This window comes from Schistocerca piceifrons, chromosome 11, assembly GCF_021461385.2.
Source record: "Schistocerca piceifrons isolate TAMUIC-IGC-003096 chromosome 11, iqSchPice1.1, whole genome shotgun sequence".
Classification (NCBI taxonomy): domain Eukaryota; kingdom Metazoa; phylum Arthropoda; class Insecta; order Orthoptera; family Acrididae; genus Schistocerca; species Schistocerca piceifrons.
Window position 1 is genome coordinate 60,529,569 of NC_060148.1, and position 15,181 is coordinate 60,544,749.

The 15,181-nt window shown below is 44.9% G+C and overlaps 1 protein-coding gene across 1 annotated transcript; it reads right to left on the minus strand.

The window, feature by feature from the left end:
• Positions 1–9,446: 9,446 nt before the first annotated feature.
• Positions 9,447–14,689, minus strand: LOC124719685. The gene has a single exon (XM_047244894.1). It carries the CDS (start codon positions 13,731–13,733, stop codon positions 9,447–9,449), a length of 4,287 nt encoding a protein of 1,428 aa, XP_047100850.1. The 5' UTR covers positions 13,734–14,689.
• Positions 14,690–15,181: the final 492 nt, after the last annotated feature.

Sequence of the window (15,181 nt, forward strand, 5' to 3'; positions counted from 1 at the left end):
AAGAAGAGAAATTTGTTAACATCGAGTATAGATTTAAGTGTCAGGAAGTCGTTTCTGAAAGTATTTATATGGAGTGTAGCCATGTATTGAAGTGAAACATCGATGATAAATAGTTTGGACAAGAAGAGAATAGAAGCTTTCGAAATGTGATGCTACAAAAGAATGCTGAAGATTAGATGGGTAGATCACATAACTAGTGAGGAGGTATTGAATAGGATTGGGGAGAAGAGAAGTTTGTGGCACAACTTGACCAGAAGAAAGGATCGGTTGGTAGGACATGTTCTGAGGCATCTAGGGATCACAAATTTAGCATTGGAGGGCAGCATGGAGGGTAAAAATCGTAGAGGGAGACCAAGAGATGAACACACTGGACAGATTCAGAAGGATGTAGGCTGCAGTAGGTACTGGGAGATGAAGAAGCTTGCACAGGATAGAGTAGCATGGAGAGCTGCATCATACCAGTCTCAGGACTGAAGACCACAACAACAACAACGACAACAGCCAATTAAATTATATTTTCAATAATTGATTATTTTCACTGAGACTTTGACAAAGTTCGCTAGTTTGTGAGGAACATGTATTACTTTGTCCCTCTTCCTCCTTAAAACGTTATTATGCTTTTGTTTTGGTCTCCCCGCTTCCTGACTTTCCCAAGACTGTTTTGCCTTCATTCTGTGCTTTGTGTATTATATTGTCATTAAATGATTCTTTTGTATCTGTCAGTAGTCTCCTATACCTCTAGTTTTACCTACAGCAGAAATATAAGAACTCACACTCATTATTACATTTTCATGGAAGCGGGGTACTTTGGGATCTGGGAGGAATTTCTAATACTGCTGTTATTCACTGATCAGTATTTTTGGAAACGCCTTTTCGAAGTTCAATTTAAATAATGCTTAGAACATAGAAAATTTCACATTTATGTTTATTTCTCTACACTCTTCATTTCAGCTTTGGTTTGCCGATTCTCTTAAAAAATCTTACATACAGACTTCTGATAGGTCTTTTGTATGTCTACAGTTAGAGGATTTTTCCCATACCTGTTTTACAGTTTTCAGACTGAAATTTTAATAGTCCAAGATCTTTTACAACAAAGACTAACTTGGTTGGTTTATGGGGATTTGAATGTGCTGAAATTAAAAATGACAATTCAAAATCTAGATTAGCTTGCTTGGTGTTGCACCACTGGATTTCCTTTTATTCCAATTACTATAAATATGAAACTTTGAATAATGTCCAAAATGCCAACTCCAGATATTTTGCTCAAAAACCAATTGAAATCTATTGATCCGGCACTGAAAATTTACACACTAGATGGCAAAAGGTTGTTGATAATGAGGGTGATTACATAACTGATTAAAAATAAAAACTTGTTATCAATTTATCTGTTTGAAGTTAATATATAAAAATTGCCCAATGAAGTCCACTGATCAGTTATCTGAGGATGTGGTCAAGGTTGTCACCTATATTACAATGTGCCTCTTACAACTATGTGAAACACAGCATTCCTGATATTACAAGGAAACAAAAGTTAAAAAAAACAGAAATAAGTATGTAACAAATGTCGTATAGCACGAAAACAGGAGCTATAAAACAAAAATGATTGCCACTTTCATATTCAATATACCAGACTCTGTAGCGATTTTGTATTTCTTCTTTGGGTAAAAATTTCATTGCTGAACAATGTTGTCAGTGCTGTTGTAGTTACCCTCATTGCACTGTTGACCAACAGGGACATGCCAAAACTCGAGTATATTGTTGTGTGTGTTACTAGTTTCATCTGTATTTATGTCTCCACATAAAATTATGTTGATCTTTTTAGTTGAGGTTTTATCTAGAACTTCTGTCAATTTACTAGAAAAAAGTATTAACATTCCCATTAAGTGATCAAAATATATGCAAAACAATTACTTTCTTCCTGATTTCAATCCCTGTTAGTTCAACAGCTCACGTTTCAAAGTGTTTTACTTCACCACTTGTGCTGAGGTAGTAGGGTTGTGATTTAAACTGTACTCCTTTCCTGACATACATGCACAATACTCCGCCCACTCAAGAAGTGGTTAAGGCAAAATTTTTAAACTGCTGGGGTTACTCTTCAGGCAGGGTAGTGTTTGGTCAGGGTTTATCCCATAAGTGGCCCAAGATCTATCCCATGTACTTCCACGAATCAGCTGCACGAACCAACCCTTTACAGTCTCTGTTAGGTATACACCACATTTAGTGAAACTCCATCCAGCAACAGCCCCATTCGGAACCCGGGCAACATGTGCAAACTAAGCTACTGTTAGTGCTGTGTCCAAACTGTTCCAGTCCCTCGTACCTAAGGAAGTATATGTCCTAATCCTCCGACATCACGTAACAGGCTGCGCATTAACTGTTTTGACAGTCCACTAATCAGATTGTGAAAAAAAGAAAATGTTTTTCAGTATTTCCACATTCTTTTTTCTACTGGTATTCTGAATTTTTTTTGCACTTAAGCCTAATAGCAGAAACTATACAGGAGCTGGGCTATTATAATATCATATCTGCCAACCTTCAAAAACAAAAAATCAGGAGATTCAGTTTTAAAAATCAGGAGATATGAAAGATCAAAAAGCTGTGGCTCATTTTTGTATACACCTAAGACAATTGAAAAGTTTTCCTTTAAGGCGCCACAAAGCTATATAATGGCTTAAAAAAAAAAAAAAAAAAAAAAAAAAAAAACAACATTGGAAATACCCAAAATGTTGATTCCGTAACCCTTATTTGTAATTTCGCCCAGCTAATTGCTGTTAGATTGGGATGTTTTTTGGCATTAGAAAAAAAAAGTACAATTGCCATAAAACAGCATCCACCATGCTGTTTTGTGACACACATGAAAACTGTAAAAATAGGCTTGCCAACTGGTTCTCCGGTGTATGCTGAAATCTTAGCACAACCACTTATTTTTTATTTTTCAGGGGCAGCATCTACTTTCTCCTCGTAAGATTTCACATGTTATATCTCTGCACGTTCAAAGTTAGCTAGTATTACACATTTTCAGGGAAACTATGTCATTACAGAAATTCATAAAATTCTTATATTTGACTCTAGCTATGTAGCCTATTAGTATTCAGTATTAGCGAGAAACATTGGAACAATCATGAGAACATGTACAATACCTATCTTCTCACAGGTGAAGTAGAAGCTACTTCTGCAGTAGGAAACACTGCAGAATCTGAATAATGACGACGTACTAACAAACTAAAACGGTTACCAAATAAAATAGTAGTTCACTCTAAAAATGTTTCGAGATAATACACATTAGTGTTCTCACTTATTTAACAATGTTGTTATCCGTTCACATCAAGGTCTGTCATTAGCTCCTTAATTAAATTTCCAATACATGAAGAGGATGGAGAAAATATTGTAACACACAGGTATAATTATCTTCTCACGAAACACTTCACATTTCTATTGATTTAAGGAACTGAATGTTGAAGACTTAGCCTTTCTGAGAAATTCTTTGTTGAAGGTTTGCTGAAAGCAGTCACCCTGTAGTCTTGATTTTACTGTCAACAATCTCTCCAAATTTTCATCACCGGTAGATGATCTAAACTGTATCCTTGTTTTAGTTACTTGACTAAATATCCTCTCACATTCTGCATTACTATGAGGGACCGTTAGAATACCTAACATAACACGAATTAATTTGTCAAATTTTAGGCGCCCATCACTATTTCTTAGTTTTCCTATCAGAGACCACTGCACATAAATTCTTTCTTCCCTTAAGATTTCATCCGGTATATCATATCTGAGATGCACAAAACTGGGATTGAAATTCATCCATGGCTTCATGCTGTTTACCTGCATCTGCATTCAATACTACTGGAAACTTTTCCACAAAATACTTTAGGGTAGAAAAGGATGCATTGGAAACAGATCTGATTTGCACAACTGTTGCATTCTTCAGCATTTCACTCTTCAATGGGAATTTGTGAACCATGTAGTCACAGGCGGCAATCAAGTATTTCCGAAGAGATGAGAAGAATTCCACCTTCTCATCATGCTTGAGGCAATCCACAAGTTGAGAAGTACAACCGCCAATGACCAAATCACAATCATCCTTCTGGTTTCTTCTGCTGTGGTAATCAACCTCAAAAGGAGAACAGGGTTTTATCACTATAGGTAGTACAAATTTAGACATCAAATTCTGTAACGTGTCCAGCAGCAGATCTTGCAGTAAATGGATGTGAGGTAAACTTGATTGTAAAATTACATTTGTTTTGTCAAATGTAGGTATAACATTTGACAAAAACAGACACAAAGCCATATTTAAATATGATGACAGAAACATAAAAATCCTTTCTTCACGAGACAGGTTGTACTTAACTGGGGAATCCTGTTTACTTATTTTTGATGTAGACGAACATGGAATTGGCAATTCACTAGCTCTTTTCCTTGAAGAGGCACTACTCTCCATTGGTGACTGTTTCACCTTCGGTATATGATAAGTGTGGAGACACCGAAGCTGATCATTCTTACCAGACTTCACTTCATAATTGAGCAGGCTGGGCAAAGGCTTCCACTGTTCTAGTAACCGACGTAAACATTTGTTCACAGAAAGGCAACAGGTGCACATATGCTTCAATATTTTCTTCATCTCGACATCATATAATTTCTGAAATTCTTTCAGTTTCTCCTTTCTCTTTGAGCTCTTTTGCAGAAAAATTTAACAAATGGCAGGGACAACCAACAACAAAGAGGTTAGGCATATGATTTTTCAAGAGACCTGCAACTCCGTTTTTCATTCCAACCATTACAGGGGCATTGCCACAACCTATTGACAAACAGTTACTGAGTGTAATATTACATTCCTTCAGTGTGTTGAGAAGAAGTGTTCCTACTTTCAATTTTTTGGGTGATCTTATTATAAACGGTAACAACTATGGGATATAAATTAGCATCCCCTTTGTTACTACCGTCCGTTGCAATAGAAAATGGCCATTTTTGTCAAAATGTCTACGATTTCTTCTTTTTCCTTTTTTTGCCATTTATCCAATAATTGCGACAGTTTTTGTCCTTCCGCAGCTGTATTTTTTCGCCATACTGCAATCCGGGAACATTTTCCAGAACAGGTGACTCGCATGGTCAGCGCAATTAATCGGCAAATTATGTTCTAAAATAAAAATAAACATTCAGCATTTATCACTCCACCACTTTCACTTTTGTCGCTGAATTCCAGTTTTATTATTGTTACTGACGCACTTCAAATTGTCTCGGTGCTTTTTTGTTTCCACATGTTTAGAAACATCACTTTTTCCACCATGTGATACACAAATATCACATCGGCAAACGGTACAAAACGGTACAAAAACGGTACAAAAAGCGACTCGATAATGCACGGAAACTGTTGCGAAAATTGTTTTAAGAAGACGGAGTTATATTTTTTGGTCCCAAATCAAAACACTACGACAATATGCATCAACACACGTCCAAGCAGAACACTATGCACTACCTAGGTTACTACAGGACACGTGCACTCCGGGACACGGGTACATCTTCAACAAAATGCGCGGGAAACAGGAAAAATAACTATCGATATATAAATCGCACGTGACTTCCTGATTTCAATAACGTCGATACGTGTCGATTAAGGTCGACTAATACGCAACGAATTCCGGCAACTGGGGAGAAAAAAAAAAAAATACTGAAATGGCGGGTTTTCAAAAGAAATATCGTAAGTTTGACGATAACTAGTAAAAATCGGGAGAAATACTGGCATAATCGGGAGGCGGGAGAAAAAGTGGAAAATCGGGAGTCTCCCGCCTAAATCGTGAGAGTTGGCAGGTATGTAATATGCTGTAAAATCACAGGGAAACAGAATGGTCAGCCAGTGCATACCTTCCAGTATTGCTGATAAATACATTTCAAAGTGAATACTATACTCAGGTTTCGAAACTACTTGTTCCTTTCTCAGGTATGAAAGGATAGGTTCAAGAAAGGTTAGAATAGAGCAGCTGGCCACTCAGACCATTAATGAGAAGAAGGAAAAAACAGTCCTGAAACCTAAGAACAATTTTTTCACTTTCAAATAGATGAATTGGCAATGCAACAATTTCCCCTCAATGAAAATGATGGCAAAGAAATTCAGTTCTATGGTTTTCTCATGTGAATTCAGCTTTTAATATAATATTCGGCTGCTCCATTAAGAATAATATTCTTGCAATTACCTATTTCCCTATACAACTTTTTTTATCCACATCTATGTATGTACTTTGCAAGCCACCATATGGTGTATGATGTACAATACCATGTACCACTACTAGGCATTTCCTTTCCGGTTCCACTCACAAATAGAGAAGAGGGAAGAATGACAATCAATACACATCCATATGAGCCCTAATTTCTCTTATTTTGTCACTGCAGTCCATATGTGAAATTTATGTCATGTGCAGTAGATCCGTTCTGCAGCCAGCAGTACATTCCTGTTCTATGAATTTTCTCAATAGTGTTTAAAAAAAACTTCATCTTCCCTTCAGAGATTCCCATTTGAGTTCACGAAGCACCTCTGCAACACTCGCGTTTTGGTCAAACCGTCAGTAAGAAATCTCGCAACATGCCTCTGAACTGCATCAAGCTCTTCCTTTAATCCAACTTGGTGTGGATCCCAAATGCGAGCAGTACTCGAGAATAGGCCACCCACGTTCTATACGCAGTATTCTTTGTAGACGGGCTACACTTTCTTAAAACTCTTCCGAAAAACGAGAATCTGACCATTCACCTTCTCTACTACCGTCCCTTCGTGCTCGCGTCATTGGCAGGCACAGATTGCTGCTCATCCTAGCTATCAGATCCTATCACACTTCCCTGGGGCACTCCTGGCTATACCCTCTTCTCTGACAAACATTGGCAGTGAAGGACAACTTACTCGATGATGTAGCATCACACAAGTATGTCCAATACAGTTGGATCTACTTTGCGTCACGTGAGTGTACGGGAGTCGAAACAAGTGACGTCGTATCAACTTGAGATTTTTTTTATAGATGTAATAAATTTCTAAATTTAATGATTATTTACAGAGCAAAGAATTTAATTATGTACAACATTTAGTAGGTAATGAATTTTAATGAGATAGATATAAATATGTTTTGACATAGCAAATCTCCCTGTTGCATTATGCACAATATGTTTTTCTCTTTGTAAGAACAAAAACTTCTGTGTTGCTCGAGTGTGCGATCAAGTAGTCGTCAAGTGTGGATCTGCTGTAACTTTCACGAATGGGCATAGAATTGTTAATTTACAACCTGGAGTTGATTTAAAAATTATTCTAGGGAACCATGGCCCGACTTTAGTGCAAACAAATTACGCACAAATTCTCAAATATCGGTGCGGAGTTTAAAATGCGCAACTGGATATCGGGCGTTATCGTCGCATGTAGGAATTCAGTAACATTAACGGCAATTTACGGACATTGGCTTGATAATAACTATCAAAGACTTACGTGAGTGGTGTAGTAATCGTCTAGATGCTTAAAGCAAGCGAGAAGCACTTTACCGTCTGGATACGACAAATATTAATCGTTGCATAGTCAACTTGTTGATACGTTGCTTAGCAACTCATAAACAGACAGTGATAGAATTACTGAAACAATCTTTTAAGTATCAATGACTACTACACACATCAGAAACCAATTACTCTAACTGTGAGTGACTTCTGGATTGGATGAGGTGTTTTTTATTTCAGGTAATTGGTATTAATAAACTTCTTTCGAGGTTGTAACTTCATCAATGGTGTCGCACTCATTAAGTTTAGTAGAACGATAGACAGTACTAGCTACGCTTTTTATAGTTTTAAAAGAAAAGAGAGCACATACCTGTTTTTCTATTGAGAAATGTTCGTACTTCAGTCATCAGTATTCTCAAACCGGAGGCACAAGTGACGCTCTCTCACAGCACTACGATATCGTGAACCACCACAAACGTGTGCACCCTTCTCACTGCATTTCTGCACGGGAACCCTGAGATATAGCCGCGGTACAAAGGAGGAAGAAAGAAGAGGGAAGATCAGCGAAAGAAACGGAGCTGAGAGAGAAGGGGAGGTCACAATTCTATCAGTAAAGAAGTCTTCGAACCACTCGCACGTCTGGAAACCTATTCCATATGCTACTTCAGTGGGGCACTGTGTCATATGCTTTCTGGAAAGCTGGGAATTGGAACCTGCAATGCTTTAGCAACAGTTCCAAAAGACTAACTCTGTGAAATCCTCAATATATACTACACCAATTCCCTCCACTTGGCATTTTCTCGGATATTCGAATGTCTGACATTGCCTCGAGTTTCTGGTGGCTGCTACATTCGTTTAGCAGCGCAATTAGGAACGGATATGATATGCCGCGCAATATAAACTAACTGCTCACTACTATCGACTGTGCGAGCGCCTGTACTGTTTCAGAGCACTGCAACTGGGCTAGAGAGATGTTTTGGTAGTAACGAGGAAAAATTATATTCAGGTAAGGAAAATTCTGCTTCACCTCTTCTGCACTCCTCCACTTCAGGAATGCACCGCTACGTAATCCTTCATCAGCAAAATTTCATGTTTAAGACAGACGACACAGTAATAAATTTGTATTTTCATTTGTTGTTTATTCATAAACAGTACCATCTTTTTTAATTTTACGCAGCATAAAAAATTGTGATATACATATTCCGAATGACAAAAATGTTCAAATAAAGAAAATGCATACACACACCCACAGCAACCACAGTCCGGACATTTAAACAAATAGCTTTACACAATGCTTGTAACATTGAACGCAATATTAAATGTTGACACTCTTTGTAAGGACAGTATGTAACTCTTGTCACTCGATGTATACAATCTGCAAAATACTTCCTTAAACTTACCCCTTTTCAGTAAGGTACCAGGAAAAACTTGAGACAAACATGTTATTAACATGCTTAAAAACTTTTGCTATTTATAGCAAGTGGACAGGCCTGTTCACAAGTAATACATCAACAGGCACTCACATATAACAGAATTTAAACAAAATAAACAAACTGAATTCAAAGTATATTCCCATACGATATTTTGGATTATTGGCAAAATTGGAACTCATGGAAATGCAAGTGTAAGTCAAGCATTACACAGGGCGTAGCAACTTCACACTAAAATTATTTCAGCATTAATCAACACTGTCCCACAATTTGGAATGTTAGATGCTGCACTCAAAATCCACTATCTGTAACTGCAAATCAAGTGTATATCTAGCAATTGTCACTGCTAGAATCTCAACACCTCGAGAAATAAAAATTTGGCCAACTAGTCTAAAAGGACATCTATAGCTGCAGTGGAGATTTGAACCTGAATGTTAGTCCTTCCGGGAAACAGACATGCGAGAAAGTATATTGTCAAATTCTCTGAAACATTACGGACAGGATGATCTTAAACTAGACTGACGAGGGTACAGAGGATCTGCATTCTCAAATCTATCTTCTCATCCAGAGATCTGAGCCTCTAAACCTGGATTCCTGGATAGGCAGCTCATCCGAGCCTCTGAATCTTGAGTCACAGGATAATAGTTGATCTGAATCTTTGAACCTCGAGTTCTCAGACTTATCACGGCTTGGAGTCATGTGCCTGGAATCAAGAGATGGCATCAAATACGAAGCTGTATACCTCGTCCTTTTAGGTGAAAGGGGATCCGAAACTACAGACATTCTCTTACGAAGCTGAGATTGATCTGGGGCACTGTAATCAGTCTCTCGAGGCAACCGACGGTCAGAAGTGCCGGGCTCTCGACGGTCAGAAACACGGCCGTCCCGACGGTCAGAAGTACGGGGCTCCCGACAATCAGAACCTCGGGGCTCCCGACGGTCAGACGTGCGGGGCTCAGGACAGTCAGACGTGCGGAGCTCCTGATGGGCAGAAGTGCGGAGCTCAGGACGATCAGAAGAGTGCTGCTTGAGACGGTCTGAAGTGCGGGCCAGTAGGCGTTCTGAGGCACGAGGATCAAAACGGTCTGAAGTGCGCGACAGTGGGCATTCAGAAACACGGGGATCAAAACGATCGGAACTACGGGGCACCAAGCGTTCTGAAGCGCGGGGATCAAAACGGTCTGTATCACGAGGTTGTGCACATTCTGAAGCGCGGGGCTCCCAGCGTGAAGAAGCAGAAGCCTCCCGATGGTCCAAAGTGGAAGACCCCTGATGGACTAAGGAACCGGGTGCCAGATTATCAGGATGGCGGGACCCACGACGGTCCGTCTGAAAGCGGGCCAGCCTGCGGTCCGCCGAAGAGCGGGCCAGCCTGCGGTCCGCCGAAGAGCGGGCCAGCCTGCGGTCCGCCGAAGAGCGGGCCAGCCTGCGGTCCGCCGAAGAGCGGGCCAGCCTGCGGTCCGCCGAAGAGCGGGCCAGCCTGCGGTCCGCCGAAGAGCGGGCCAGCCGGCGGTCCGCCGAAGAGCGGGCCAGCCTGCGGTCCGCCGAAGAGCGGGCCAGCCTGCGGTCCGCCGAAGAGCGGGCCAGCCGGCGGTCCGCCGAAGAGCGGGGCAGCCGGCGGTCCGCCGAAGAGCGGGGCAGCCGGCGGTCCGCCGAAGAGCGGGGCAGCCGGCGGTCCGCCGAAGATCCGTCCATCCGGCGGTCCGCCGAAGAGCGGGGCAGCCGGCGCTCCGAAGACCTGGCCACCCGGCGGTCCGCAGACCTGGCCACCCGGCGGTCCGCAGACCTGGCCACCCGGCGGTCCGCAGACCTGGCCACCCGGCGGTCCGCAGACCTGGCCACCCGGCGGTCCGCAGACCTGGCCACCCGGCGGTCCGCAGACCTGGCCACCCGGCGGTCCGCAGACCTGGCCACCCGGCGGTCCGCAGACCTGGCCACCCGGCGGTCCGCAGACCTGGCCACCCGGCGGTCCGCAGACCTGGACACCCGGCGGTCCGCAGACCTGGACACCCGGCGGTCCGCAGACCTGCCCACCCGGCGGTCCGAAGACCTGGCCACCCGGCGGTCCGAAGACCTGGCCACCCGGTGGTCCGAAGACCTGGCCACCCGGCGGTCCATAGAGCGGGCCATCTGGCGGTCAGAAGAGCACACCATCTGACGGTCCAAAGAGTGGGCCTTCAGACGGTCTGAAGTAGTGCGTCTTCGAATGTCTGAAGTGGGGGACTTCACATGTCCCACAGCAGGAGACCCCCGACGGAACAAGGTACGGGGTGCCACATGGTCTAAAGCAGGAGATCTCCTGCGGAACGAAGTGCGCAGTATGACACTGTCCAAAGAAGGCGATCCGCGACGGGTGAGCGCACGGGGCGCCATACGATCTGTAGCACGAGGCTCAGTGTGGTCTGCAATACGGGATTCCAAACGTTGTAAATTATGGGAGCCGAGATGGTCTGAACTGCTGGACAGCAAACGGTCCACGCGGCGGGGCTCCAGCTGGTCTGAAGCACGGATCTGCAAACGTTGGGCAGCAAGGGGACCCAAACGCTCTGTAAAGCAGGGCATTAGAAGGTCCACAGAGCGGGGCTCCAGACGGTCCTTAGGGCGGGGCTCCAGATGAGCCAAGGTGTGGGACCCCCGACGACCTAACGTGCGGGGCTCCAGATGGTCGGAAGGGGGTGCCCACAGGAAGTCTGAGGCGTGAGACCACCGAGAGTCCGAAGCATGAGACCACAGAAGATCAGAAGCACGATATTCCTGTAGGTCAGTGGTACGGGACTCCAGGCGGCCAGAGGCGCGGGGCTCCAGGCGGCCAGAGCCGCGGGGCTCCAGGAGGGCTGAAATGCGAGGCTCCCGACGATCAGAAGTGGGAGGCTCTCGATGGACAGAAGTGCGAGGCTCTCGATGGACAGAAGTGCGAGGCTCCGGACGGTCCGAAGCACGATGCTTGTGGCGGTCCGAAGCGCGAGGCTCGTGGCGGTCAGAGCTGCGAGGCTCGTGCCGGTCAGAACCGCGAGGCTTGTGCCGGTCAGAACCGCGCGGCTCGTGCCGGTCCGATGCGCGAGGCTCGTGCCGGTCCCATGCGCGAGCCTCGTGCCGGTCCAATGCGCGAGCCTCGTGCCGGTCCAATGCGCGAGCCTCGTGGCGGTCCGAAGTGCGAGCCTCGTGGCGGTCCGAAGTGCGAGCCTCGTGGCGGTCCGAAGCGCGAGCCTCGTGGCGTTCCGAAGTGTGACGCTCGTGGCGTTCCGAAGTGCGACGCTCGTGGCGGTCCGAAGCGCGCGGCTCGTGGCGGTCCGAAGCGCGAGGCTCGTGGCGGTCCGAAGCGCGAGGCTCGTGGCGGTCCGAAGCGCGATGCTCATGGCGGTCCGAAGCGCGATGCTCATGACGGTCCGAAGAACGTGGCTCATGGTGTTCCAAAACATGATGCTCACGATGATCCGAAGCACGAGATTTGTGATCAACTAAAGCATGCGGCTCTCGACGGTGTGAAGCACGAGAGTCGCGATGGTCCGAAGCGCGAGACTCCTGACGGTCCGAAGCGCGAGACTCCTGACGGTCCGAAGCGCGAGACTCCTGACGGTCCGAAGCGCGAGACTCCTGACGGTCCGAAGCGCGAGACTCCTGACGGTCCGAAGCGCGAGACTCCTGACGGTCCGAAGCGCGAGACTCCTGACGGTCCGAAGCGCGAGACTCCTGACGGTCCGAAGCGCGAGACTCCTGACGGTCCGAAGCGCGAGACTCCTGACGGTCCGAAGCGCGAGACTCCTGACGGTCCGAAGCGCGAGACTCCTGACGGTCCGAAGTGCGAGACTCCTGACGGTCCGAAGACACCCGACGGTCTGAAGTGCGGGACACTCGACGGTCTGAAGTGTGAGACACGCGACGATCTGAAGTGCGAGACACCCGACGGTCTGAAGTGCGAGAGTCACTATCGGTAAATTTGAGTTCACGGCGCAGTTGCGTATTCAGCTTCCTCCATTCCGACATCAAGATGAATTTAGCTTGTGATAAGCCAAGGAATAATTTGAAATTCCTTGCCTTCAAATGCTCAAAAGATTTGTCATCGACCCAAAGAGTCACCCTTTTCCTTTTGTCTACCTCTGCCTCTCTCTTGAGGATTTTCCACTTGGCAGTAGAGATATTTTTATTTTGCTTCTCAAACAATTCCACAATCTGCTTGTAAGTTTTCTTATTCAGCCCCATTCTCTCGTCCACCCACAAAATCAACCTGGAACCTTTCAACGTGGTCTCCGCCTGAGCAACCAGTAGTCTGGCTCCCGGCCACGGAACAATCCTTTGAGCAGTACTTTGAAGCCACGCATGTGTCGCCCTGTTCACACAAGTGAACACCAAGCCTCCATGCTCGTAGTTTGTCGCAGAAAACTGGATAGGTTCCCCCTGGTCAGACAAGTTAATGCTCTTCACAAGCACAGTCTCTACCACTTCCGCCTGCTCCTCCGTCATCTTGACATCTGGAAAACCTTCGAGTACAACAGCCAGCTTCATCGAGACAAACATTTCCTCCTTTACTTCCACTTCTCGATCAGTACCACCACTTCCGCTTTTGCCGGCCTCTTTAGTTACAGGAGCACTGGCATGAGTAAGGTCACTAGACTCTACTTTCAATCTGTGTTTTTGCAGTACAGGTGCTGCTGCTTCGTCAGTACTAGTTTTTAATTTTTTAGCACCCCCATTAATAATTTCAGTCTTTTGGTTAGCTTCCTCTAGTTTCCGCTTCTTTCGTTCAGTTTTTGATATCACTCTTCCCCTTGCTGCCTCACATTCTTCTCCCTCATTGTGTTCTTCCATCCGTTCAGAATTCTCACCTCTCGATGTTTCCATTTCTTCTTTCACAGGAACCTTCGTCACGTGTCGTTCCTCTGAAATATTCTCAGAGTTCTCTGCTGAAACCGTATCTGCACTCTTTGTGACGGGGATGTCTGGTGCACACTTATTTGCAAGGTTCGAGATCTCCGCCTCTGCAGAAATGTCGCCCCTTCCTGAAACTGCTCCTTCTGAGCTGTTTTTGGACGGGTCGGTTTCCCCAGTGTCAAGTACGGCAGCCGAGGTCCTCCCTGTTGCGAGTTTAGAAGAATCTCCCTCAGCAACTGTGTCTTTATCACTTACGAGGCCCGAGGTCACCTCATCTCGAGGTCCCCTCGTGCCAAGTTCACGCTTAGTCTGTTCTGAATCCCGGGTCGCCTCACAGTGAGGTCCCCTGGAATTCTTGGCATCTGCTCGTTTGGAGCTAATTTCAGATTTTTTCTTTATGATCCCACGAGACGCTGAGGAAAGTGTGGACCACCCGGGCAGAGCCCCGCGTGCCCGGGCTAGGCTGGATACTCTGGGAGGGCACCCGGTATCCCAGAGGCCCCGTTCGAGGCACAGCTCCCCTGTGCCACGCACCCCTCGGCACGGGTCGCACCACACCTTGGGTTGGGGGGCAGTTTAACGTCGTGCCCAGGACGGTGGTCAGCCGTTGGCCTATTGTAAGTTTTAAAAATTTCTCACAATCTGCAAAATTGGAGTGTGTTCTCTAGGGAGGATCCTATTTGGGATGGTAGAGCCACGCCTTTTACCTATCCTCGAATTTACTTACTCGACTGACGATCTTAGCAAAATCGTGACCACAAAAAACACCTACTCAACAGCGAAAGTAAGGAAGGTCGCACCACTGACAAAAACCGTTGAACTGGTATTCCGGGAAAGATGTTTCGGCAGAAGAAATAAAGGCATTCTTTAGTGTTACAATGAACAGGCTGGTGAATTTGAAGGTGGAATTACATGTCTATTTTACTGGATTGGCTAGACCAAATTCTATTCTTCAAGGATATTTCTCTTGTCTGCAGTTCTTGCAGACATACAGTCTGATGCATTTAGCTTCTCCTGCTGCAGCTCACAGGAATTTGCATTTTAGAAAGGGAAAGTGAAGTTCATTAGTAAATATATAGACAATAGATATAAATAACTTTAGGGAGAAATGTGGCTGTACATGAGAGCAAAGGTAGTTTCAAAGGCCGGATTTAATTCAAGTGCTATAACCCAGAAAAAGTAAACAGAGTGGGGCCACTGAACATTTGCCCTCTGTGACTCAGAAAATGGTTGTGTGATCTGTGAGCCACTGCAGTGGCATAGTTTTTCACATCTACAACAGGTTCTACACAACCCCTAAACTTGCTAAGGGCATACGTGAAATGAAAATCTAACAAAGACAGTTATGAAATCTAAGAATGGTTTCCACCTCAAAAAGAAGAAACTTCAGCAATATGAGATGGGTGCATAACAGTCTA